Genomic DNA, 26,435 nt, shown 5'->3' on the forward strand with positions numbered 1-26,435 from the left:
GTAATTATTTCAAAATGTGCATCTATACATATAAATCAGCATGTACTGTTTTCATACAGATTGGTGTTTTGCCCTCCTTTTTGTGTCATCTTAATTTGGGACCAAGGCTTGCAGAAGAAGCAAAACCCAAAGTAAGTGTGATACAAGTGGATGAACTGTATTCAACACACAACCTGTAAGCTGCTTTCCACTTCCCAGTCCTCTTCAGAAGACATTGACTTGAGGGAGGAGAAAGCGTTGTTATCGTTATAGACATGCTGCCAAAATGATTTACCTTATGGATGCATACTAGGCATATTAGATATAACCGTAGGAAACCTGCAGCGGACGATGGGGCTGTGGTTCCGAGGCGATGGAGAAGTTATTTCATAAATCCTTCCCCTTCTATTCTAAATTGCCAAATGTTGACCTTCAGTGTGACTTTTATGATAGCGCAATCTGAATATGTACCGTCTGGAGCAAATCTCATGAGGCTTCTTAAAAATTCATATGAATATTTCATGCAGACATGCTTGAACAAAATGAATTTTCTATGTAGAACAGGGGAGGAGAGATGGCAGCTCTTGTTTCTCATTCTGTGCTGTACAGGGGATTACAGAGTAGAATATTATTGTGGGCTAGCAAGATTTCCCCCTCCTCCCATGTGTTTATCTCTGATCGTATACTCGTGGCAAAGACCTCTGCCATGAGCTGTGGAATGCCTTATTAAACCTACCCAGTTCAATCAGCTAATCAAATAGGTTTTTAATTTGGCTGCCACCTAGGTGCATGGCGTGTGATGCTAAGCTCACCAAAAGCAAATCTCTCTTGTCTACTGTCTGCAGGGTGTCGAAGCAAACAAATGGGTAGGGGAGCTAACACTTTATAGAAGTTCCAAATTGCCTAGCTATCATATGATAATTGGATTCACCACATGAAGAAAAAAAAAGATTGCCGATGGATTCCAGCTAGGTGACTGTTGCATTTTATGTGGCATCAACGCACAGCACTTGTTAAAAGGGTGCTGTGTATTTATGTTGGCAAGGCACCGAAATACGGATGTAATTCCTGAGATTTTCATTCTGGCAGGAGGCTGTCACACCCACAGTATGAAACATCCTTGCTGACAACTTTCTGGTGTCAACTCAAAGCTCTCTTCCTACAGGCTAGGGACCCACACAATCCCAGTGTGGGAAGCAACGTTAGGAACTTTAAAGTCAAGGCCCATCAAATATGGGCAGTTGAGCAGACACAGCACCTGCTGGTACTTTGCATTCTGATTGGCAGCATCTGGCTTGATGATGCATGTGACCCTCACCTGTTTCAAGTCTACTGCAGCTGAGGATCACAGACCCCCTCCCAGAGGTAGCGAGCCCCAGCTGGCCAGCTATGGAGCTAGGCTGTGGGCCCTTGCCTGCTGCTCCCTACACCTCAGAGCCTGCCAGAGGCTTTGGTGATGGGTCCTGCTGCTCTGGTTCCTGTGCAATGACCCCCATGCCCTCATCATCCTGTGAGTATTTCCTTCTCCATCCCTGGCTTGCCCTGGTGTGTCCCAGCCCCAGCTATATACCCCTTGCTGGGATATTCTTCCTCCTCCCTGTTGTCCTGCCAGTTCACGACACCCAGCCTGGGGGCTGGCATATAAATAAGTTGTTGTTGTTGTTGTTAAATGCTCGGGTGAGAAGTTGTGTTTTTTCCTGGCGTCAAAACCCCATGTTGGTGCTGGTGCTCCTGCTGTTGGACTTCCATTTCCAGCCAACGTGTCCAAAGGTCACAAATGATGGGTGTTGTAGCTCAACAGTATCCAGAAGAGCACAGGTTCCCTATCCCTGCTTCAGGACTTTAGGATATTGTGGACAACTGCAAGTCAGGGGTTACTATTAATAATAGTACCATAATTTTATTGTTATACCCTGCCTATCTGGCTGGGTTGCCCATGCCACTCTGGGCAGCTTCCAACACATATAAAAACATAATGTAACATCAAGCATTTTAAGCTTCCTGCCTTCAGAAGTCTTCTAAAAGTTGTACAATTATTTATCTCCTTGGCATCTGATAGGAGGACGGTCTACAGCGAAGGTGCTGAGTGCTGCTGCCCGCTGTAATATTTGGGATGCTATTGTTGTGTTAAGGTGCTGGAGTTTTAGTTACATTTTATTGTATGCTGTTTTTATATGAGTATTCTGTCCACTTTCCTGGGACCCTTATAGATGAAGAGTGGTTTAGAAATGTAATAATAAGTAGCTTGACATTTTTTTTCTGCAAATAAATACCATGCACAAAAGACTGGCTCCTTACTATGACACTGCTTTAAAGCAGTGTTAACTGCTCCCCCTGTTTTAAATTTTAATAAGAGAATCCCAGTTGCAAAGTGCTGGGCTGCCTGAAATTCCAGAGCAGCAACAATCAAACCTCCATATCTCTCACGTGCTTCAGCTGAAGTGAATATTAAGGGGCAGCTGTGGCTCTTGAGAGCAGGCAAGGTCCTCACTGTCAGAAGTCAAATGAAGGCCATGTACTAAACATGGGACTTGGAGGAAATGAAAGCCGCCTGGTTCAGATATACAGTGGTACCTCTAGTTATGAACTCAATTCATTCTGGAGGTCCGTTCTTAACCTGAAACTGTTCTTAACTAGAGGCGTACTTTCACTAAAGTCTTGCTGCATCGCTGGCATACAATTTTCGTTCTCATCCTGGGGCAAAGTTCTCAACTCGAGGTAACTGTTCCAGGTTAGCAGAGTTTGTAACCTGAGGCGTTTGTAACTTGAGGTACCGCTGTACTGGAAAATCTGCCATGTTATCAACTATGGCAAGCCTTAGACATGCACTGCCCCCACCTTTTTCACAACAGAGGAGAAATGAAAATCTAACCATGGTTCCTTGGAGTTGTGCAGTGGTCTCTGATTCTGGGTTTATCCACTAGCTAGTTTCAACAACCCACAGTTTCTGAAGTGCATATATCATGTGAAGCTCAATTTGGTGAAAAATAAAGGCTTTCTTTCCTGGTGCAAGAAAGAGAGGAGGGGAGGCTGGTGCAGATTCATTCAGACCAGTAAACTATGATTTGGGGTTTATATCTGAGTTAAGCCAAAGGAGTCTCAGTCCAAAAGTCTAGGAGCAAACCCAGACATGAAAGAGGACGGGGGGTTGCATAAGAATCCCAAATGGGTACAGCTGGAATTCTCACCATGGGGAATTTTTCCCATTCCTGTTGCCAACAAGTGTTGGGGGGAAAGATAACAGAGGGATGAGCCAGCATTTCATGCTTCAAATTTACACAGTGGACACAGCCAAACAGCTGGAAATCTGGTGTTAGAAAACCATGGGAAAGTAAGGTTACAAAGCTAGACCACTGAAGGGGGAAGCAGAGCTGGAATCATGAAATCAGGTAGGTGGTAATTTTTATATGCACCCTCTTGGGGAGGTACACACATGTAGCAAACAGTCAGGTTTCAGTAGAATATTTCTGTAGAATAAGTTTGCTGATACCTTTTCTTTTTATTTTGGAACCATAGTAGTGTACTGCAGAGTCAAGGATCTGCACACTTCCTTTTTCTATCCTCCAGATTATATTATTTTCTTGTTGAAAAAGTGTTTGTAGCCTCTTTGTTCTGAAAGCACCATGGGTGTCTCTTATGTTTATATCAACAATTTACGCCTACCCCTCATTCTCTCAAATATGTCTTTTTTTCTCTAATCAAGGAGGATTAGCTAGTTGTCAATAGAGTACTTAGATTAGTCAACAAAGTGACTACACCAAAATAACATGTTGAAAACTAATTGCTAAGCTGAGTTGCAGCAATGATTTCCACCCTACACCTAGTGTACGTGTAATCTCTTATAGAAGGTGTAATCAAGACAGGCGTAATCAGCTAACAAGTATAATTTCAGCATTCAGTCAATAGACCAATTAATTAATTTTGAAACACATACTATAGAAAAAACAAACAGCATGCAACAAAATTAGGACCAGAGCACTCATTGGTCCAAGGGAGTTGCTGCTAAAAATGTCTTTGCATGGCAACTAATTCTTACTTAGCTTGTAATACTTAGAAACTCTAGCATCATGAAACTCAACTATTGTTATGAATCTCCCTGCCCTCTTTGGAAACTGCCCATGTGGAGCTGTGATGTGCAGAGAATAAAATAGAGGGAGATAAATTCCATGCTTTAAAGGCTTATAAATTTGGGGGCCATGTGTAGAGAATTGGCATATGGAAACCAGTTTCAAACAGCTTGCTCTGGCCTTTAAATTCCAATGTCTTGTTCTTATTAGTTCCACTTCTGTGAAGGACCTGCATGTAGACTCCATTCCAAGTACCCTTTAACAACAGATTTATTCCAATGTTACATTCAGAGTAGAGTATACTAGAACAACCAAAGAATGGGTGCGCTGAACCATACGCCATCTAAGGACAACATGTTACTGAAGACTTCCCTTACTATATCCACACCTTCTTAAGTCCTCCAGTGTTTAAGGCAGAGTTGGGCAACTTATTTGTTGAAAAGCACAATTTCCTCACCGTTTGATCCCATTTGTCTACCTTAGATACTGCAAAGCAGCCTTGCTACTTAATCCTGCCTCCCAGTCCATCCTTTAATCTTGATTTGCTTGTCAGATCTGACTACTGGCTTCATCCTGACTCTGATGGCTATGACAGTTGCTTGAGCTGCATGCATGCTGCAATCTGTTTGTTGCTTTGCTTTGCCAAAAAAAGAGAGGTTGACCTCGAATTGTTACATTTAAATAAGGTAGCATAAGCAACTTTCCCTTTCCTTCTTTAGAAGGTACATGTCCTCTGTTCCAGTCTCTAAGGAGTCGTCACAGGGTGTGTCTACCGTGCGAGCTTATAATAGCGTTAGAGTTCCCAGAAAAAAAGCAAAATTTAAATAGCTGAGTTTGTCCTTCTGTTTGTTACCTTGGAACATTCTGCCAACTCACTGGGGTGACATTCACTGATGTTCTTTGCGAGACTCCTTGCCTGTTGTTGAAAGGGCAAGGGAATATTTTCTGCAGGGGAAAATAATGTCATTGACTTGTTCTTCCAATTATTCCATGTATTTGAAGCTTTTCCTTACTAGAAAGGTAAGCTCATCCATCATTGCCAATTGGTGTATTCAGATGTTGCAGCTTCTTAGACTCTCACTTGCAGCAGACTTAGGCTCTTAACCAGACCTTTCCAAAGTGGAGATTGCAATTCATAATGCACCTAGACGTATCTTTATTCCTAGCTTCCCTTAAGGCACATTCGCTCCCGCTATCGCTTAGGGTGAAATTGCATGGGGTAATAAGCAATTGAGTAATTCCAGGTCTCCCTGTCTGTGAGGTTGCATGCTAGATCACCATGTGTAAAAGGTTTGAAGCCATTCATGTGCGGCGACGGGGAGAGAGAGCAACACTCCTCTTTTGCCGGCACTGCCACTTGCCAGGGTGGTGGAGAACAACACAAATTTGTTTTCTGTCGCTCCAAGAGCGTAGGGTCGGCCGTGCCATTGGGATCGAATTACAATAAATTTGATTTAGACAAAGCACCAGGGAGAACTTTCTTGACTGCAAGAGCTGTGTGACAGTGGAACGGGCTGCCTCAGAAAGTGGCAGGCTGTCCTTCATTAGATGTTTCTAAGCAGAGGCTGGATTGTCACCTGTCAGAGATACTGCAGTACAGTGGTACCTTGGTTTTCAAGTGTCTCAGAAGCCGAACGTTTCGGTTTTCGAACACCGGAAACCCAGAAGTAAATGCTTCCATTTTCAAACGCGCCTCAGAAGTTGAATGGCTTCCGCTGCGTGTTTTTCAATTTTCTTCATTGAAATTGAAATTCTACCTTTGCGCCGTGGTTTTTGAACATTTCTGAAGCAGAACGGTCTTCCGGAACGGATGACGTTCGAAAACCAAGGTACCACTGTACTGGATTTCCTGCATTTGTGGAGGATTGGACTAGATGACCTTTGAGATCCTTTCAAAGTTAAATATTTTGCGTTCTCACTTTTGTCATTACTCTCAACTTACACGCATGTACAGATTGCCTTTCGGTTTCCTTTCATTCAAGTGAAAATGCCACTTTTTCATTCTTTTCTGTTATTGCTAATGCTCGGAGTAGATACTACTCATTAAATGAATTCCACAACTTTAGAAGGGAATATTTTTTTGTTAAAAACAATTATTCAAGAACAGTTTGCTTACTTGCAGTTTTGGCCGACCAGGATTTACCATACTCTGATAAATTGTCTTGCTTTCCAGAGAAAAGTCATATATATCTATTTTCATGTAGGTGTCCTGACAAACATTTTATGAAATCCGGCTTGCTTGACTTTGCGCCTAGCTCTGCTGAGCAAACTTCAGCATGTGAGCCTGAAGTTTACTTTTGTCATTGGCAAGATTGCCTCTACTTGAGTAGATTTTGGGTCTGCCCTCTCTAAATGTTGCCATCATTCCTATGGGGGGGGGATGCAAGGCCAGGGTGTGGATTGGGCGAGTGATTGGCTTAATCAAGCTGTGATTTACATTTCAAAATTGGATTGTTAGCATAGCTTTGATCAGCTTTTTTTTCTTTTTTCTTTGGACTGTGGTGGTAATGCATGGAAAGTTTCAATCACTTGTAAGCTAACACTGATTATTTTTGAAATGCGTGCTATAGAAAGTTATTTCTTTCAAGCTAAATCAAGCAAGCTGATGAGCCAGTTTTCTGAATAAACTGCACTAACATAAGCCAACATTAGGTATCCGTAATTGCAACAAGATGGGCTGTGTGCTGTAATTACTCAACAATTGACTTAAATGTGAAGATTTGCATTTCTCTGTTTGTTCATTACATTATATTCATTTTTAATGGAATTCCAAAGAACTCTTCTAAAAACAAAACAAAATCAAGAGCTATCGCATTTCTGGAATTTAGCTTTGAGAAATGGAATATAGCTTTAAAAATGGCCAAAACATGTAAAATGTTTTTTTGGCTATGTTCCCAAAGTGTGCATGTGCCAGACCTATGTGCAAACTCTGTTTTTCACAAATGGTGTTTCCAGAAAAGTTTCCCCATAGAACCTCCCAATTGTTTATGGTACAGAAATTCAGTAATTTCTTAATTTTCTGGAGAGGTGCCATTATTCTAAAACGAGAGGTACTGTGACAAGCAAGTATGGAACTAGCAGCTTCCAGCCTGCAAACTATTTTTCCTAACCCCAAATATATTGAGGACTGGTTGCGCTACACAATTGATAAAAGAAACTCGGAAGACGCTCAGAGGCGCTACGGTAGCTTGATGGCTGAATCCTGCCACCTAAAAGAGGTCCTAAAATAAAACTCAGGCTCTGGAGATTATAGCTACCGTAGATATGCAGAACTACTAACATTAATACCGGAAGGCTTGTGCTGACCAACTGGGGGACATTGGCCTGAAGTGTTTAATACACAAGAGATCATAATGAGAACAGCGCTTGAAAGATATAGCAAGTTTCTGTGTCCCTCCTTTGCTCTTATTTAAAACAAATGAGATATGATAGCCATAGTTATGTTTTATGTATATCTTTGAAGCAGGCACACAGGCAACATTTCCCCCCCCCCCATGTTCTAAAGGAGAACATAGAAGGTCATTTGACTAGCACAGATATTTTCCAGGCAAATTTAGCACTGGGAAGGCTTAATGTTGTTGTAGTGTGTCTGTTTTATGTAAAGCAGCCTGAGATGAAACAGCCAAGCATGTATTTAAGATGGTGTTATTTCCCTTGTCAAAAGGCTGTGATTGCTGCCGCCATTGTTTCTTCATTCCATTCAGAATCTTGACAGAGGTTTATTGAAGCCCGCAAATAATCAATAGACCTATTTTTATCTCTTCAACCAGCGAGTCTCCCCACCCCCAAGATAAAGAAGACATCATTGCAAGGGCTAAAGCTGTTCTAAAGTTGTGTCTTGTTGTGATATGCACTTCTCTTGTTAAGCAAGGGGAAATATTTTCAATGTGGCTCTGGTTCCAATATTGGATATTTAAGTAACCTCTCCAAGGGTAGGGAAATTACAACTGTTTTCTGGCACTTCTTTAAGCACGGAGAGCTTGTTACCTGGTGCTTTGGTGTGAAGGAGACGTTTGCAATTAGTGACCATGATGAGCACTGTACCCACCACCAATGGACTTCACATTTGTTTACGGGATCTGTTTGCAAATAAAATACAATGTTAAACGTTAAAATACAATGGCAATTACATCTGGTGAAATCTCCCTTCCCAGCGATAATGGTCCCTGTTAGATTATATTCTTGAATTGTGTTGCTTGCAATTCAGCCGTGCTTCTTCAAGCAAAGGTAACAAGCTAATACACTTCCTCTAACATTTATAAGTCTTGATTATAAAAGGCTGATAGATTACCCCTCCAATTAAGGTCCAGTCAATAGAAACGAGCCCTGTTTTTCAAATGCTTTCCATGGGGCAGTTTCACGGATGTGGAATTTCGACCCTCTTCTTACTTTCATTCTGTCCCAGACACAAAATATGCAAGGCGCAAAAGATACCTAATGTTTACTTTGGAAGGGACATCAGTGCTGGGCAGCCGCCAGAGGCTAACATGTCTGACACCTTTTAGTGCTTTATGTATAATGATGCAAGGTGTAAATGCATCAGAGCATCCTTTTGACTTGAGAGGTCATTGTGGTATCTTAGTAACCAGATGCCTACCTCTGGATCTTATCACCACTGAAAGTGATACCCAGCCTTTCCGTACACTGCACTGAAAGTAAGAGTAAAGATCCTATTTAAAGTATATTTTACCCAGTGTCGTCGTGTTAATAGGCAGAATTTCTAATATAATATTGAGGACTGACACACAGCGCCTGGAAGGAGGCATTTGTTGCTTACATTAATAACTTTGGTTACAGGTAGGTAGCCGTGTTGGTCTGGGTCGAAGTAAAATAAAAAAAATTCCTTCAGTAGCACCTTAAAGACCAAGTAAGTTTTTATTTTGGTATGAGCACATGAAAGCTCATACCAAAATAAAAACTTAGTTGGCCTTTAAGGTGCTACTGAAGGAATTTTTTTATTAATAACTTTGTTAAAGAGCTGTGCACAATTATTGGATTGGTACTGGTTCTTGCCGCCTCTGGAGAAGGTGCACTTCAACGGACCCACATCCATAGTGTGTGTGTGTGTGTGTGTGTGTGTGTGTGTGTGTGTGTGTGTGTGTGGAGGATGAGCTCATGTATCAATGCCAGTACAGTGGTACCTCGGTTTAAGTACACAATTGGTTCCGGAAGTCTGTACTTAACCTGAAGCGAACTTTCCCATTGAAAGTAATGGAAAGTGGATTAATCTGTTCCAGACGGGTCCGCGGAGAACTTAAACTGAAAGTTCTCAAACGGAAGCGTACTTAAACCGAGGTATGACTGTGCTCACATGGTTCTCCCCCCCACCCCAAATGGCAGCCAGGATACTACAAAGTAAATACAGCAAGGTAGAATCAGAGAATCTTAAGAGCTGGAAGGGACCGCAAGGGCAATCTTTCTAGTGCAACCCCCTGCAATGCAGGAATCTCAGCTAAAGCACCATGGCAGATGGCCATCCAACCTCTGCTTAAAAACCTCCGAGGAAGGAGAGTCCACAACCTCCCGAGGCAGGCAGGTGGTGAGTTACTGGAAGTTCAGGGTAACTACTTAAAAATGTATCAATGCATGTTTTCATGGTGGAAAAGAAAGTACAATTATTTGTGTGACAGCAGATTCAGAAAACTACCAAGTGGAGGTGAAGTGGCAGGCATGCAATGCTGGCAGAATGCCCAGGAGTACAAAAAATTAGCAATGGTGCTTAGATTGCTAGACTGTAAGAATGGCATTCATAAACCCTGAGTCTGAGGGCCAAACAAATGTGTATATGCATATTAATTTCTCTTCTGGCTCATGCCTTTGTAAATTTTGTCCCCCTTAGAAACACAGTTTATTGTTGGCCTTGAGGCACATGGCTGCTGAACCTCTTTCCCAGCCTTCTCTTTCACACACACACACACACACACACACACAAATACGAATTCATTCCTGCTTTGGGTGTCTTTTTACCCTGGAATTCAACAACTGCACTGGCCTCTTGTTCAGATTTAGCATAAAATGAACAAGCTTCTAACAGTAGTTTATCATTATGTCGGAATCCAGACAAACTGTAGTTAGACATAATTGTGGTTAAAAAAAAACAATTTAACATCAAACAGTGGTTTGCAATCCTGGCTTCTTTCATTAAACCATAGTTAGGATCAACAACAGGTTTATGTATAGCAATAAACCATGGTCAGTGCTTTTTTCAATAAAAATAGGTGCCACAACTCACCATGAAGTTGTTACAGTAAGTTGCTTGTGGCGACTTGGGGCAGCTGTGAACAGATGCCGATTCGACAACAGCCATGTTCACCCCCTACGTAGGTGCTAAAAACTATGGCCTGCTGTCTCCCTAGCTGGTTTGCGAATCGTCCCTGGTTTTGGTGCAGGTCAAGTAAATGTGCCCGCCTCCCTCGTTCTCTTGAATTCAGGCGGATGGCTCGGGCGGCTCTGAAGGGCCCTCGCGCTAACACATACAATGTTTCTCCGAAAATAAGCCATACCCCGAGAATAAGCCATAGAGATGGGCCATACTTAATTTAATGTACCATACTTAATTTTTAAAAAACAAGACACCCCCTTAAAATAAGCCACCGTGTTGTTGTTTTTGAGGAAAAATAAATATAAGACGGTGTCTTATTTTGGGAGAAACACGGTATATGTGCAACAGTAGAGGCCTGGCTTGAAAGCTTAAAGTCTGCCACTGCTACACAGGAGATGGATTGAAGTAAAGGAAATACAAATTGGCCCTGCCCCCGCCCCCTTGCTATGAGCCTGGCAGAGTCATAGATCTAAAAAATAATGTTGACTAGCATACACTGGCCAGCTTGCATTTTGACTTGAAATGTTTGTTTTGGGCTTCTCATAAGTATGTAAAGGCAAGAAGCGGGTGGAGGGATTGCCAGCTCGTGATGGTGCTTACCTAAGAGGTGCCGAAACTGCGCTCCGGCACGCTCTAGTTGCATAAAAGCATGGACCATGGTTATTTGAAAGTGGAAATTCAAGCTTCCAATCTTTTGGCTATACTAGAGCAGAAGGGACGATGCAAATGCACGTAACACTAAAACATTGTTTAGCATTCTATCCAAACCAGGTCACTATGTCATATGTTGGAATTATGCGGCGAAGTCTGAAAGATCTAAATTAATTCATCCCATTGACTTTTCCTGGCACTTGAAATATTTGACTCATTGAGTTAATTCTAGTCTCTGCTTCTGTAGCGCCTAGTTGATCTCCAGCAGCAAATTTCATGCGGTTCCTCAGCATAAGGAAGTTGACATCTAAGAAATCTGGATTCAAAGCTGTATCATGATGACAATAGAAAGAAACAAGTCTTGGAACTTTATGAGTGGCAGAATAAAGTGTGTGTCACAGATGATGTGAGTTAGAAATCAAAGGCTTTCAAGTTGCATCTTCCCCTTAAGGTAGAAACTTCAGTCACTGTTTGAAAAGTGAAGCACAGACATTAAAACAAATGTGGTCCACAAATCTGCGATGATGGCAGTGCTTAGAAATAACGGGCATATGGCCACTGTATTTTATTCAGCACAACTGGTTCTATATATTGTGAAAAGAAGGCTCAGAACAGCAGGATAAAGTAATTCAAACATTTGCTTGTTTCCAGCCTTTCATTGCCTGATAATTTGCAAAGAGTGAGGTTTTTTTCCATCTTGTAGTTAATGTTAACTTCTGCCTGTGAGAGGAGATACGTCATTTGGACGCATTATGATTATAACTTTTTAGTTAAAATCTGATTCATTTAACACCTTAATAACTGCAATTTATTATGGTGAAGCCAACGCTCTTTGGGTCTGTGAATTCATTATGGCAATGCAACCGTTCAAACAGATTACATCCAGTAATCTGTTCTGTTTATCTTCAGCAAGAGAGGAGATATAGTTAAGGATTTTGCATCCATTGTAAACATTTGCAAATGTTTTGCAAAATTGCTAGGAGAAGGGGTCAGAGCTCAATAATAAGACATGTCTGTCTGTTCTCTTATGCTCTTTCTCTTTCTCCAAAGATCACTTTGGGTCAATTGTGCTTTATCTAGGATAGTGTGGGCGTTCTCACAACACTCTGGAATCATACAAACTGTCTCTCCCTGTGAGTAGTTCTACATTATTACTGCAAAGCTCAGTGAGTGGTGGAGTACATACCTTGCATTACATCCCAGGCTCAGTTCCTACTATTTACATAATCTCAGATGGTCTGAGATGTTGGGCAACCACAGGCCATCTCAGTGGAGAGCACTGGCCTAGATAGATCTTTAATCTAACTTGGTACAGTATACAACAACTTTATATGTTCATAAACATTGCATGATGGCAATGCACACAGGGTGCATAGAGTTGGACCCCAAGCATTATCTGGTCCAGGCATCCCCAAGCTTTGGCCCTCCAGATGTTTTGGACTACAATTCCCATCATCCCTGAGCACTGGTCCTGTTAGCTAGGGATCATGGGAGTTGTAGGCCAAAACATCTGGAGGGCCGCAGTTTGGGGGTGCCTGATCTAGTCCAACCACCTACAATGCAGGAAACTCAGCACTCAGCCTCCCACCCAATTGGAAACCATACCGGACCCTGCTCAGCTTAGCTTTGCAAATGGCATGTCAGATTCCAGAAAGCTGCTTTCAAAACTTGCTGTCTATTAGACCAGACAGTATTGAGCCAGAGGGGACACTGCCTTTGTGTAAGGCAACTCTTTATAGCTTCACTGCTTTTATGCATCCACAGTTCCAGGTAAAAATGTGACACAGCTGGCCTAGAACATTGAATTGAAAGTGTCCTGGCATGGGACATTCATCTATTCTGAGCACTGACCGGGGTGTGGAGGAATGCCACCAACACTACAGGTGCCACAGCAGATCAAGTAGACACAAATATTGGGTCTTCTGAGGCAACACATAATGAAATGGTTACATCTGCTTTTATCTGTTTTGCTGCTGGAACACTTCGAGTGATCCCCTTGCTGTTCAAACACTGTTGTGTGGGCACCACACTCAAGTTGACCGTTAACATCCATTCCTTCAGAACTTGCTTTCATTGCCACGGTGCTCGATTTGGGCCATCAACAAAAATATCAGAAGATGCTGCAGTAGCTGGGGTTGTTGTCTGGGACCTGGTCGCAGCCCGTCTCAACTCAGCTCGCAAAGCTACTTTTTCAGTTGGATAGCATTGTACCCTATGATTATACATCCAACCAGAAACACCAGTCATGAGATCACATCCAAATAAATCAAATTATTGTTGAGTCTGACCAGTAATGAGATAAACTGCTTGGTTGGCAGACTAGAGCATCTGATACATCTGGAACTATGTGGAATTAGGAGAGTACTCTAGTGACCAGGTCCCTGTAGAGCGTTCATGTTTTTTTCTGAGCCTACCATTCCAACCTTCTTTGTGCCTTTTTAATAGGTACGTCCAAAGTCCAGTTGCAGTATACATATGCAAACAAACAGGACCTGCTCCACACAAAATGAGGGGTTTTGGTTGATCTAGGTTAAGATTCTTTTACCATAATTTTTAATTGGATTCAGCATTGTTTACTTGCTTCACCGTTGCCATGCATTGCTCACTAAAGATACCAGCTGTTCCTGAGGGACATACTATGCTAGGATATATTTTGCTTTATTTAGAAAATGTGTCAGATAAGAATGGAAACGACTTAAGGGACAAATTAAAGATTCTGCTTCCCAGCAAAAAATAATAATGCACATTTCCCACAAAAAAAATTCAGTCTAAAGATGACTAGGGATTTACTGGTACTATGACACATTTATAGTATGAACGTTCAACTTCCCATATTTGCATTGTTGACGCAGGAACTAAATCTAACATAAAGTAGTACCTGCTTTGGGTTGGGTTACATGCACGACTGATGCACAAAAACAGATTGCCAACCTCATGCGTCCTGCTGAGGAACAAAGATAACATGTTTTATCTGCAAGCAAAATTTAGCAAGGAAATTGTATTTCATAGAAATCAGCACTCTTGATAATGTCAGTAGGAGGACACTGGAAAGCATGAAGAATAGTTGAAGGCAGCGTTTGCATTGGCCTATGTGACATTGTCTAGTAACTGAAACATGTTAAGAAATGGCACTGTCAGGGAGAAGATAGAACTCAGGGAGCTAGGAACTCTGGACTATTGATTCCGACTGCAACCTTTATTGTAAATGGGATGCAAGAACCTTCTTGGCTTCAGCTGTATTGTATAGAAATATAGGGGCAATGCTAACAGGAAAATGGGCTCTTTGCCCTTCTACCAGCTGATATTGTAAAGGGTGCACACCTGAGGAAGAGTATTTTTTCCGAAACTTCGGATCATCCATTTCTTAGGATATTGATGGGAGAAATATGTGCGGCAATTTTTTTTTTTTGCTTTGAGCTACATTTTGACATCAGTTGTCAAAAGCTGCAGGGCAGGAATCTCTGTCAGCCTTTACATTTCCTGCTTGAAACTATATTTGTTCAAAGAAACCATTAGGCATACCACGTATTTTGCATATTTGATTCCTGGAACAAGGAATTAAAATAAGAAGAGGATCAGCACGAACCATACTATCTACTAACCCTCCTAACATATTAAGACTAGTAACAAAACCTTTCTTCTCCTTTACATATGGCTACATATGCAGGCGAGGATTAATCAATATTCAGTGTGATTTAAGAGGTATAAATATTAGAGGAACTGTTCTAGGTCTTTGAGCTCAATTAGACAAGATGATGGGAAATCCATGATTGGATTTCCCATGTGTATGTTAAAAAAACCATCCAATAAGAGTAACAGCTGAGGTGTTTTGCTTTCTGGAAGTTTCTATACACCATATTTGGCATGGTGTAACTACTATGTGCAACAGATTCAGTAAACTAGCTTCCAAGCGCCACGGGTTCCTTCTGTGCCCATGGACATTCACTGCAACATCTCCATCACCCCTAAACCCCAGGTAACAGGTGGTAGAAAACCAGAGCTGCTAATGTGTTTCTGTTTTTGTTGAAATTAAAAAATTGTCCAGTAGCACCTTAGAGACCAGGTAAGTTGGTTCTGGGTATAAGCTTTCATGTGTATCTGAAGAAGTGTGCATGCACACAAAAGCTTATACCCAGAACATACTTGGTTGGTCTCTAAGGTGCTACTGGACATTTTTTTTAATTTTTAAATTTATTTTAACCTCACTTTAACATTCTTCTACAAACTCGAATCTATCATTAAGCCATCGTTTACCATGATATCCCAATTCAGCCACTGTTTAAAGGAACACTTGATTTAAAGGAGGTGTTTGATTTTCATATTCAACAAAAGTTCTACTTCGCTAACTGTATCCAATATTTACGCTAAAGCTGTAATGCTTCCCGTAAGGAACAGGGGATGTAGGACTGGGGGGGGGATCCATTGGCTGCGTTCAGTGGGAAGTGTTTGGACAGATCTAGGGAATCGGTTCCCAAGTGTGCTTACCTAGAAAGCCCTTACATTTTGTGTTGGTTCTCATGCTTCTGGAGCCTTGTGTACAACATTCCATGGCACCATGCAGAGGAGTGTTCTGGCAGAGATAACTATGCAGCTGTCCTTGCACCTGTCTAAGTGTTCCCTTTTGCAAAGAGGAGCACTGAATCACCATTTGATCCAGATGGATGTGTTGGCCCACAGTCCATCTTCGACAGCTGGATAAGATTTTTTTTTTTTACAGTCTCCCCGCCGAAAACCATTTCTCCCTGGTGGAAAAATATATTTATGGCGGAAAAGCCTCCTATTTATTTTTTAAAGAAGTGTTATAAAATTATGGTTGGGTTAGTACAATCCGTAGAAACTATTATCTTGCAAAACACTAGAGGCTATCCAATGAAACTGATTTGCAATAGGCGCCAAACGAAAGGCCACATTCTTCATTTAACGCATAACTAACATGCACAGTTTGTTGCTATACGATGTGGTGGTGGTGGTGGTCACTAGCTTAGAAAGCTCTTTTAAAAAAATGATTAGACCAACATGTTGTAGACAGTAACACTTATCAGTAACTTTTGACCATAGTGGCTGAAATGGAATAGCCATATTCAGGAGAGTATGCCTTTGATCCAGATTCTAAAAACCAGTTATAGGAGATAGCACTTGCCCTGCTTTGTTTTGCTGCTGGTGTTGTCATTAAGCTGTTCACAGCTAGAGTGAGTTCTGGACTAGATGCAGCTTTGATATGGTCCAACAAGCCAACTCGGTGTTCTTACTTAAATTCTCTTCACGTCACAAGGAACACTCAGTATAAACACGCACAATGTTTTATTTATAACAATTCTAGACTGTCAAGAAAACAGACAATTTCTTTATAAACTCTAATAATTTTAAATACATGAAAGGAAGAGCATAGAAAGTACCAGAAAGCTGTCTAGCCCAGTTCTTAAACCTACTAAGACTGCAATCCTAAACCCTCTTAAAACACAATCCTCTACATACCTTGGATTGAACAATATGGAACTCAGTTGTGAGTTAATGCGTAGGGTTGTGTTGCGCAATCCTGTGCTCACTTAAGCCCCACAAAAGTCAATGGGACTTACTTTTTTGAGTAGACATGCATAGGATTGCAGTATAAAAATTCTCTCAAGTGCCAAAAACTGCTTGCAGGTTGATTTTCTTTTTCTTTTTAAAAAATTTGAATTATTTTTTTCTCAATTCCTAAAGAAAAATATGCAAAAGTTTTTGTTTGTTTTTAGAAGAGTAAGCTGCCTTGTACCAACTGATAGATTCACATTTTCCAAAGGAATTATAACAACCTTCAATAATACCTTTGATCTTTACCAGAGTTTACTTCTGTTAGCTGGGCGCTACCAACTGGCTAGTTATGCTCCGACAGGTGTGCATGCATTTCATTAGGAACTAGCTTTGTTATGCTTGTAAGTCCCAACTATTTACAGTGCAAACATCTGCAGAGAGTGAGCTCACATGCAAAGACCCATTCCCTACATGTGTTCATGGTGTATGCATGGGGACCAGGAGAGAGGCTCATTGGCACACGTGATGTTGGAAGTGTGTAGTTGCTTAAACACTGTGAATTCGTGAGTAAAATGTTTGCGTAGGGATGACAAGTGACTTCAAATCTAGATTAAAAGCATTACAATTTATTGTATTTACAGAGTGCAGTATGTTTCAACTATGTATGCAAAAACCCAAGGATTTGCCCAAATGCCCCTCTTCTGCCCTCTTTTTCCCCCCTGAAAAGCACCTGTGCTTTACATCAAAATATCACTCCCAGGATTCAAGCCAAAGGGTGGTATTCAATTATGTTTAGCTCAGAGTAGACACGTTAGAATTGGTGGAAAGGTCTAAGTTTGGTCCATTCATTTCAGTTGATCTATTTTCAGATAAAGTCGGTAGGAAGCTGCTGCAATCTGATGAGGAGGGAATATAGCAGAAATGGATTTCTTTTGTACAGAACTCCATTAGCAAATCACTTTGCACTTTCCTGAGACTATGACCAAGATGGTTCTGGAACAGTGCAATGGGCCCAGGTCACCTGCGGCTTTCAGAGAATACAGTACTGTGATAGTAGTAGAATAGTGCCTTATAGAGAATAGAAGAGAGTTAGAAGGGAATCTGTGGTCCTTGAGATGTTACTGGACTAGAACTCCCATCATCGTTTACCATTGGTCTTAACACCTGGAGGGCCACTGGTTCTTCTACCTTTGAGCTTTTTCTCTCTAAACACCTGCTCTCTATTCATTTTACAGGAATGCCACCCAAGCCCCGTAGGCCCAGGTGTATCTGAAATTACACTAAGCGGAAGGCAGCTGGCAAACTGTGAACAGTTCGATCTGTTTTCCTTTTCTCACACTTACATAAAGAAAGATTCCTGCTGGAACTCCTTCGCACTTTACAGTTTTAAATGCACACTTAAAACATCCTAGGTGCACAGCTAGAAACATGAATGGAAGAAGCATGTTTGCAGACACAAATGTTGTACTCCTCAGGGAGCTTTGTTTGGCTGTGGCTCCCGGAGAAGTGTCTATAGTGGGTGGCAAATCTGGGTTTGCCGCTGCATAATATGCACATACACCTGAAACTACATAATGTGTGAAATAGCTCTTAGTTAAATGATACTAAGAGAAAGGGCAAACTAAGCACACTATGCAATGCAAGTAATTACTTTAGTTGGAAGCTGCCTTTTCAACATGTTTGCACAAAACTGCAGAAAGTTGAGCAAGAAGAACGGAGCAGGATATATCACACACAACTGGTTTTTCTTTATAAATCCCTAAAGTGGGGAGGCCAAGATTTATCAGCTCTGTTTCAAAGCTTCTCCTCATAGAACGCGCGCAGTTAGGTAGTTGATGGTGTGGTGACAGGGAGCAGCATAAAGCATCTCTTTTTCTGCTATAGAGACTTGCCATGAGCCATGCTCAGTTTGAATGATCAGCCTAGTCCTGTGGGTGAAAAAGCTCAACAGCTTGATGCATTTCTCCTAGATAAGCTGCTGTTCTTCTGTATTTCTAGAATAGCTGCAGGTTTGTCCAAATTGCTTAAGGGTTATGGGGAAATGGTACTTAATTGAATTATCCTGAAATGGACTCACAGAGGTTGAAGAAAAAAGGTTGACCGATTATGATACTTAATTCTAAAAATTCCATCTTCAAAGGGCCCTGTGTGAGGGGCAGGGTAGAGAGTATCTCCCAAGGTGGGAGGCTGGGAAAAAACTTCCAGATGAGAGCTGGTAGGATTCACTCTTCTGTGTGTGGAATAAGGGTTAAGATTTAATTTGGATGGAGGGCTCCGTAATTTCCTTTCCTTCTTTTCTGCTATCTCTTCGTCCTTCCTTCTTTCATTCCTTTCCTTCTTTTTGCTTTTTTCTATTTTTCATTTCTAGATTAGTGTGATTTTTATCGTGTTTTATGTTTAAAACGTTTAATAAAACTTGGTTGTTGCTTTTCAAAAATGCCATCTTCAGCTCCTCTTAGTTTTAATGAACCATTACTATTTAAATGCATTTCAGCTTTCCCTTTTTATTTTGTGCAGTTACATTTTAACTTTGATGAAATACTAGAGGACCCTACTGCCCATTTACAGACACTTCAAAGTCCAATTTTAACATGTGTGGCTAAGTTACAGGTGCACATAAGGGGAGCCTTTTGGATCAGGCCAATGGCCCATCTAGCCCAGCATCCTATGCTCACAGAGGTCAACCAGATTCCTGTGGGAAGCCTGCAAGCAGGACCCAAGTGCAACAACACTCTGCCCACCAGCGGTTCCCAATAACTGGTATTCAGAGGCTGGGACGCGGGTGGCGCTGTGGTCTAAACCACTGAGACTCTTGCTCCTGTTGCTCTGTCCCAGCTCCTGCCAACCTAGCACTTCGAAAGCATACCAACACAAATAAATAGGTATCACTGCACTGGGACGGTAAAGGTGTCTCTGTGCACTCTAGCACTCATCACGGTGTCCTGTGCACCAGAAGCCACATGACCCAGAAATCTGTCTGTGGACAAATGCTGGCTCCCTCGGCCTGAAAGTGAGATGAGCACCGCAACCCCATAGTCGCCTTTGACTGGACTTAACCATCTAGGGGTCCTTTACCTTTTATTCAGAGGCAGCTTCCTTCTAACAGTGGAGGGAGATAGCTCTTTGTTGATAGCTGCGGCTACTGCGAATATTTATACAGTAATCCTCTTTTTTTAAAGCCATCCAAGTTGGTGGCCATCACTGCCTCCTGTGGGAGCAAGTGCCATCCTTTTAACTATGTGCTGCATGAATAACTTCCTTTATCTGTCCTAAATCTCCCAGCATTCAGCTTCATTGGAGGTCTAGCGTTATTATCCGGGTTCGACTAGAATGATCTCACAATTCTAGATTCTATTAGAGAGGGATAAAACTTTTACAGAGGTCAAGGGGTAGAGCCTGTTGTTACAATGCTATACCCACCATGCATGCAGTGTCCACCACAGTGGTCTGCATGCTGGGTACCTATCCCTCCCCAGCCAAATTGGCAACAGACGGTTAATATCCCCAAGTATTATGCTGCCTGCCTGTTCTCATTTTGCATGCTGCTTTAAGGTAGATACTTGGCAGAAAGTGGGCTTAGAAGTTTATAAACAAGTGTGCTTTCTCGTGTAGAATATGACAATCCAGCACTTTTTCTTCTGTATTTTCTTTTGTATATATTTATAAATTTATTTGGTTTTCAGAGTAAAGTTTTACAATCACATATCCAACATGCAACATAAAAACAGATTCCAAAGAATCTCCTGGACTTCCCTCCTCCCCTTGGTGGGTCCTATTGTTAATCATTTCTTCCTGCATCTTTTTTTTTTTATAATCCAAATCTTTTACATCTCCGTTTTGTCCAAAATTTGCCATTAAACTACAAGTGTTGTTCCAATCCTACTAACAGTTTTAGCTGTTCACATTGGTTTTTAAGATAAATTATAAATTTTCCCCTTTCCTTATTACAATTTTGGTCTTCCTGATTTCTGATTCTTCAGCTCATTTTTGCCATTTCAGCATAAGCCATCAACTTAATCTGCCATTCTTCTCTGGTAGGGACTTTATCTTCTTTCCATCTCTGGGCCAATAACATCTGCACAGCCGTGGTCACATACATAAATAGTCCTTTCTGCTCCCTTGGGATTTTGGCACCTAGGATTCCTAAAAGAAATGCTTTGGGGGGGGGGGTTAAAAGAAAAAGTTATTTTAAACATTTTTTTTTCCAACTCATTATATATCATTTTTCTTCTGTATGTTCATACCTGGTGCTACTAGCTGGTGTGGGTATCCCCACCCTCTCACTGTATACAAGGGTCTGGTGACTTCTGTTTCAGTGTATCTGAAGAAGTGTGCATGCACACAAAAGCTCATACCTATGACAAACATAGTTGGTCTCTAAGGTGCTACTGGAATGAATTTTTCAATTTTTTGTTTCGACTACGGCAGACCAACATGGCTGTAACTAGAACCAAAGTTTATTGGTTTGTAGTTAAATAAGGTTTACTCAGAGTAGATCCATTGAAAGTAATAGACCTAAGTTAGGTAAGGTAAAGGTAAAGGGACCCCTGACCATTAGGTCCAGTCGTGACCGACTCTGGGGTTGCGTGCTCATCTCGCATTATTGGCCGAGGGAGCCGGCGTATAGCTTCCAGGTCATGTGGCCAGCATGACAAAGACGCTTCTGGCAAACCAGAGCAGCACATGGAAACGCCGTTTACCTTCCCGCTGTAGCGGTTCCTATTTATCTACTTGCACTTTCACGTGCTTTCGAACTGCTAGGTTGGCAGGAGCTGGGACCAAGCAACAGGAGCTCACCCCGTTACAGGGATTCGAACCGCCGACCTTCTGATCAGCAAGCCCTAGGCTCAGTGGTTTAACCACAGCGCCACCTGGGTCCCTAGACCTAAGTTAGTTATGTCTATTCATTTCAAAGTGTCTACTCTGAGCAGGACTACCATTGGACACAGCCCATTGGCTCAGAGGTTGATGTTCAATTTCAGAGATAACATATAAAATCAGACTTTTTAAAAGCTGTATGTTCAAATAAAAATAAGCACGTAGCAAGCACAGTAATTTATCTTGCCTGTTCCCAGTGGCATACTACGGAACAGCTGTCCCACCTCCTTGATTGTAATAGAATGTAATGTTTTGTTTTAAAAGTATATATCTGGATCTCAGAATTAATTACTACAGTGTTTCCAACTGGATAAATGATTAAGAACCAATTGTGAAATTACACTCTGAAATGAAACACTCAGGGCTTGTTAATGCTTTTCTTGGCATGAGGAAAGGACATATAGGTCTCTAATATTAAATGGTGTTTCAAAAGGGCGAGTTAGCACTTTGTTTGCCAAATGGACTTTCAAAAGCCGTCTTTGGTTACAAAGCTTGACTGTCTTTGCGTAAATCATGGACTGGCTACAGCAAAATAGCTTTGTTCCAAAAGATAATCTTTGGCAGCCAGCATCAAAGGTTTGGAATTCTGGAAAGGGTGAAAAGAAATCCCTGCTTTTACACTGATTTATCTTGTAGGTCAGCAGCACCTCTGTGAAATTTGCCTGGGAATTATGGGATATTTTCTGTGTTGTGGGGGGGGGACCCCCATCCTTTCACTGAATCAAAAGTTTTCTGCTTTTTAAAATTATTTTTATTTAACAGTGGGGGGGGGGAGAAGAAGAATACATGCCTAGAATCCAGCAGGTGGGAGATGAGAGTGAAGTTACTGCTTTTAGGGAGTTTTACTGCAATTTGGAGCATTGGTTTTTATAGTATCTAAATTTATGAGTTCATATTTTTATGGTATAGTCTCATGACACATTCACTGTGCTCCATCATGCCCTGTTCCCCATGTTGCTGTTCTTGATTTACAACTCGTGTGACTATGAATCATTCTCCTGGAAGGTCCCTTAATCCCTTGATAAACCTAAATAATGTGTAGTGTTTTTAATTTATGAGCTGAGCCATCTTATCCCTACCTAGAAGAAGGAGCATTTGCCTAAAACTTTGGTCAGCGATCAGTGTATTTAGATGTGTCTCATCTAAGTGCTATATAACACTGCACACTCACAGGATTGTATATGTGACCTGAACATGGAAGGAACAAAGCATAGTCTCTTTCTAAAATGCATTTATTACATATTACATTTATTTCCAACCTTCCTTCCATGTTGGACCACAGGTCGTCATACATAAGAGTTCCCTGTTGGTTCCCTACCCAGACCCAGACCCAGTTTAAATTTTAGCAGCATTGCTGCAGTATGTGCCTTCAGGAGATAATCTAAGCTCCTGCCATCTAGTTTTCTGTGTAGACAGCTTTTTTTTGTTTGTATGGGGAAACATTTATTTTTGTTTGTTTGTTTGACCCATTTTATATGCTGCTTAACACCGTGTACTCTAAGCTGTGCATTTAGTGGGGTTTCAAAACAGATACAGAAGATGAAAAAAGTTTCAACAATTCACCATAAAATTGTGTGAATCCTACTTAGCAGAGTGAAATGGCACAGCGGTTTAAATCAAATGTTGCCCCGCCTCTCAAAGAGCCAGGGTTGTGTAGTGGTTAAAGTGTTGGAGGAGCGTGGTTCAAATTCCCACTGGGCCATGAAGCTCACTGGGTGTCCCTTGGGCCAGCCACTCCCTCTCGGCCCGTCCTACCTTACAGGATTGTTGTACGGGTATACAGTAATGGGGATGACGAGGAAAGGTGGGGCGTCAGTGTCATAACTATTCAATCAAAGCTAATGTATTCATGATGTAATTACTTAAGTCATCAATACAAATATAATCGAAACCCAGTTCTTAGGGAGAACTAGGTGTCGAAGGACAAAAGGTGTTGTTGTTTTTTCAGCCGAGTAAAAACCAGCAGCAAGGAGAGGAAGCAAACGTACTCACTGATAGCTTGCAGCATTTTCAAGTCTTTTTTTTTAAAAAAAAAGATGTTGGTGCCACTATATGTTAGAGCCCAATGAGGCCTGCTGTCAGGGTGGTTTTTCTTCTTCCGAAATGAACATATTTATTATTTTATAGTGAATGCCTTGAAGGGCAGGAGAGCCCCCTTTGTTCCTTGTAGGCTGTCCAAGGCCTATTTTTGTTTGTAGTGGCTAAATGCGAGTTGATGGAAAGCTCTTATGCCCTCGTTTGTCTTTCACAGGGTGAATTGAAGATATAGTCTCCCAGCTGAACTACTATGAGGTCAGAAGCCTTGCTGCTATATTTCACACTGCTACACTTTGCTGGGGCTGATTTCCCAGAAGATCCTGAACCAATCAGTATTTCGCATGGCAACTGTGAGTATGAAAGGCAGGGAAACTGCGCTTAGATTTCTTGTCCCCAAAGTTTCAAGTCATGGTTTATTGGTCAGTGAGATTTAAATTTGTGAGTACAGTGGAACCTTGGTTTACGAACACCTCGGTTTATGAATTTTTGGTTTATGAATGCCGCGGACCCATCTGGAACAGATTAATCCACTTTCCATTACTTTCAATGGGAAAGTTTGCTTCAGTTTATGAATGCTTCAGTTTAAGTTCTCCGTGGACCGTCTGGAACAGATTAATCCACTTTCCATTACTTTCAGTGGGAAAGTTCGCTTCATTTTATGAACGCTTCATTTTATGAACAGACTTCCGGAACCAATTGTGTTCATAAACCGAGGTACCACTGTGCTACGCTCTTGTTTCCTGCTGCGTCTCCTTAGACCTATCTTTCCTCTATCCCAGATAATCCCTCCAAATAATAATAATAATAATAATAATAATAATAATAATTAATAATAAATTTATTATTTATACCCCGCCCATCTGGCTGGGTTTCCCCAGCCACTCTGGGCGGCTTACAACAGAAAAATGAAATAAAACAATAAAACATTAAAAGCCTCCCTAAACAGGGCTGCCTTCAGATGTCTTCTAAAAATCTGGTAGCTGTTTTTCTCTTTGACATCTGATGGGAGGGCGTTCCACAGGACAGGCGCCACCACCGAGAAGGCCCTCTGCCTGGTTCCCTGCAACTTGGCTTCTCGCAACGAGGGAACCGTCAGAAGGCCCTCGGTACTGGACCTCAGTGTCCGGGCAGAACGATGGGGGTGGAGACACTCCTTCAGGTATACTGGACCGAGGCCAAATGTCCGTATTTTCCAGTGACATTCCCAGATTTACAGAAGCCATCCAGGCTTTTTTTTATTTGCTCCCAGAATGTCCCGCTCTTCCTTAGGACATCCCTATTTTCATCGGAGAAATGTTGGCGGGTATGGAGTTATCCGACCCCCGAGCCATCTGAAGGCAGCCCTGTATAGGGAAGCTTTTTAATGTTTACTGTTTTGTTTTGTGTTTATATATGTTGGAAGCCACCCAGAGTGGCTGGAGCAACCCAATCAGATGGTGGGGTATAAATAGTAAGATTATTATCACAGTCATACCTTGGATCTCAAATGCCTTGGCTCCCGAACAAATCAACTCCCGAATGATCTATAATCCAGAAGTGAGTGTTTCCGTTTTCAAACAATTTTCGGAAGCCAAATGTCCAGCGCGGCTTCCAATTGACTGCAGGAGCTTGCTGCAGCCAATCAGAAGCTGCATGTTGGTTTCTGAATGTTTTGGAAGTTGAATGGACTTCCAGAATGGATTCTGTTCAACTTCCAAGGTGTTGTTGTTGTTGTTGAATAGTACGTCCCTATTTTCAGTGGAGAAATGTTGTAGGGTATGCGATTCCGCATGCTAACCCTATCCTTTTGCTACAAACCAGTAAACAAAAACTTGCTTTGCCATAATCTTAGAATGCAAGAGAGCGAGTTCCCGCACCTGCTTTTGGTCGTATCTCAACCCACTGCCCTTTTCAACCTGGTTCCTCTCTCCTTCAACAACAAAAATGCCACTTTTCATGAAATGGCTCAACCAACAATCTGTGAAATACTATTTCTATTAACGTCCTTTCAGTGGTGCTCAAACCAGAATTAGCCACGTCAAACCACAGAGCCTAGGGCTTGCCAATCAGAAGGTCAGCTATTCGAATCCCCGCGGTGGGCTGAGCTCCTGTTGCTCTGTCCCTGCTCCTGCCAACCTAGTAGTTCGAAAGCACATCAAAGTGCAAGTAGATAAATAGGTACCGCTCTGGCAGGAAGGTAAATGGCGGTTCCGTGCACTGCTCTGGTTCGCCAGAAGCGACTTAGTCATGCTGGCCACATGACCCGGAAGCTGTCTGCGGACAAAACGCCGGCTCCCTCGGCCAGTAAAGCGAGATTAGCGCCGCAACCCCAGAGTGATCTGCGCCTGAACTTAACTGTCAGGGGTTCCTTTACCTTTACCTAGTATGAGGAATTAGATGTACCACAGACAAATCCTTAAAAAAGAAAACCAAATTCGGGGGAAACACACCATTTAGCACAGAAATGATGATGCATATACTAAATTGTTGTGTGTACACGCATGTGTACTCCATTTTTGCAGTTGTAATGTAAAACAGAATTTAGAAAGAAATAGTTTCCATTCTAGACCAGCTCTTAGTGGCAGCCTGCCTGGAAGCAGATTAACATAATATTCTCTTGCCCTTCAGGATTTAGATGTGTAAATGAGGAAACCTTTCACAGTACCTGGCTGTACAATGCCAGTCAAAAGTAGTTCTTGTAAAAAAAATTCCCTTTTTTAGTTTCCACAGTGTACTGAAGTGCTTTGAGCCACATCACAAAATCTATAATTTGTAGTATTTGAGCAATATTTGCTCCATCCAAATGGGATAACGAATGGGGGGCCAAGAGTCTTCATTGCTTTGATAAACCTAAATTAATGGAAGAAAAGGTACAGGGAGAATACTGGGAACATGGAAGCCTGTATTTGTTTCTTCTTGGCTGCATACACACTACATACAAACTGTACACTCTACCAGTTCTGAAGAAACAGTTGCAGTCTAAATCCTAGGAGGTCCAAAATTAGGCTATT

General features: G+C 41.7%; 1 protein-coding gene across 8 annotated transcripts in view; it reads left to right on the forward strand.

The window, feature by feature from the left end:
- Positions 1 to 26,435, forward strand: part of SEMA6A (semaphorin 6A) — a 170,976-nt gene that overhangs the window by 62,249 nt on the left and 82,292 nt on the right. For all 8 annotated transcript variants that reach the window (XM_035100287.3, XM_088653338.1, XM_035100288.3 and 5 more), the window contains exon 2: positions 23,660 to 23,795. In XM_035100287.3, the coding sequence (XP_034956178.2) occupies positions 23,696 to 23,795 (100 nt within the window). In that variant the 5' untranslated portion in view covers positions 23,660 to 23,695. The remainder of the gene's footprint in view (positions 1 to 23,659; positions 23,796 to 26,435) is intronic.

The sequence above is a fragment of the Zootoca vivipara genome, chromosome 10 (assembly GCF_965207765.1).
Source record: "Zootoca vivipara chromosome 10, rZooViv2.hap1.1, whole genome shotgun sequence".
NCBI classification, from domain to species: domain Eukaryota; kingdom Metazoa; phylum Chordata; class Lepidosauria; order Squamata; family Lacertidae; genus Zootoca; species Zootoca vivipara.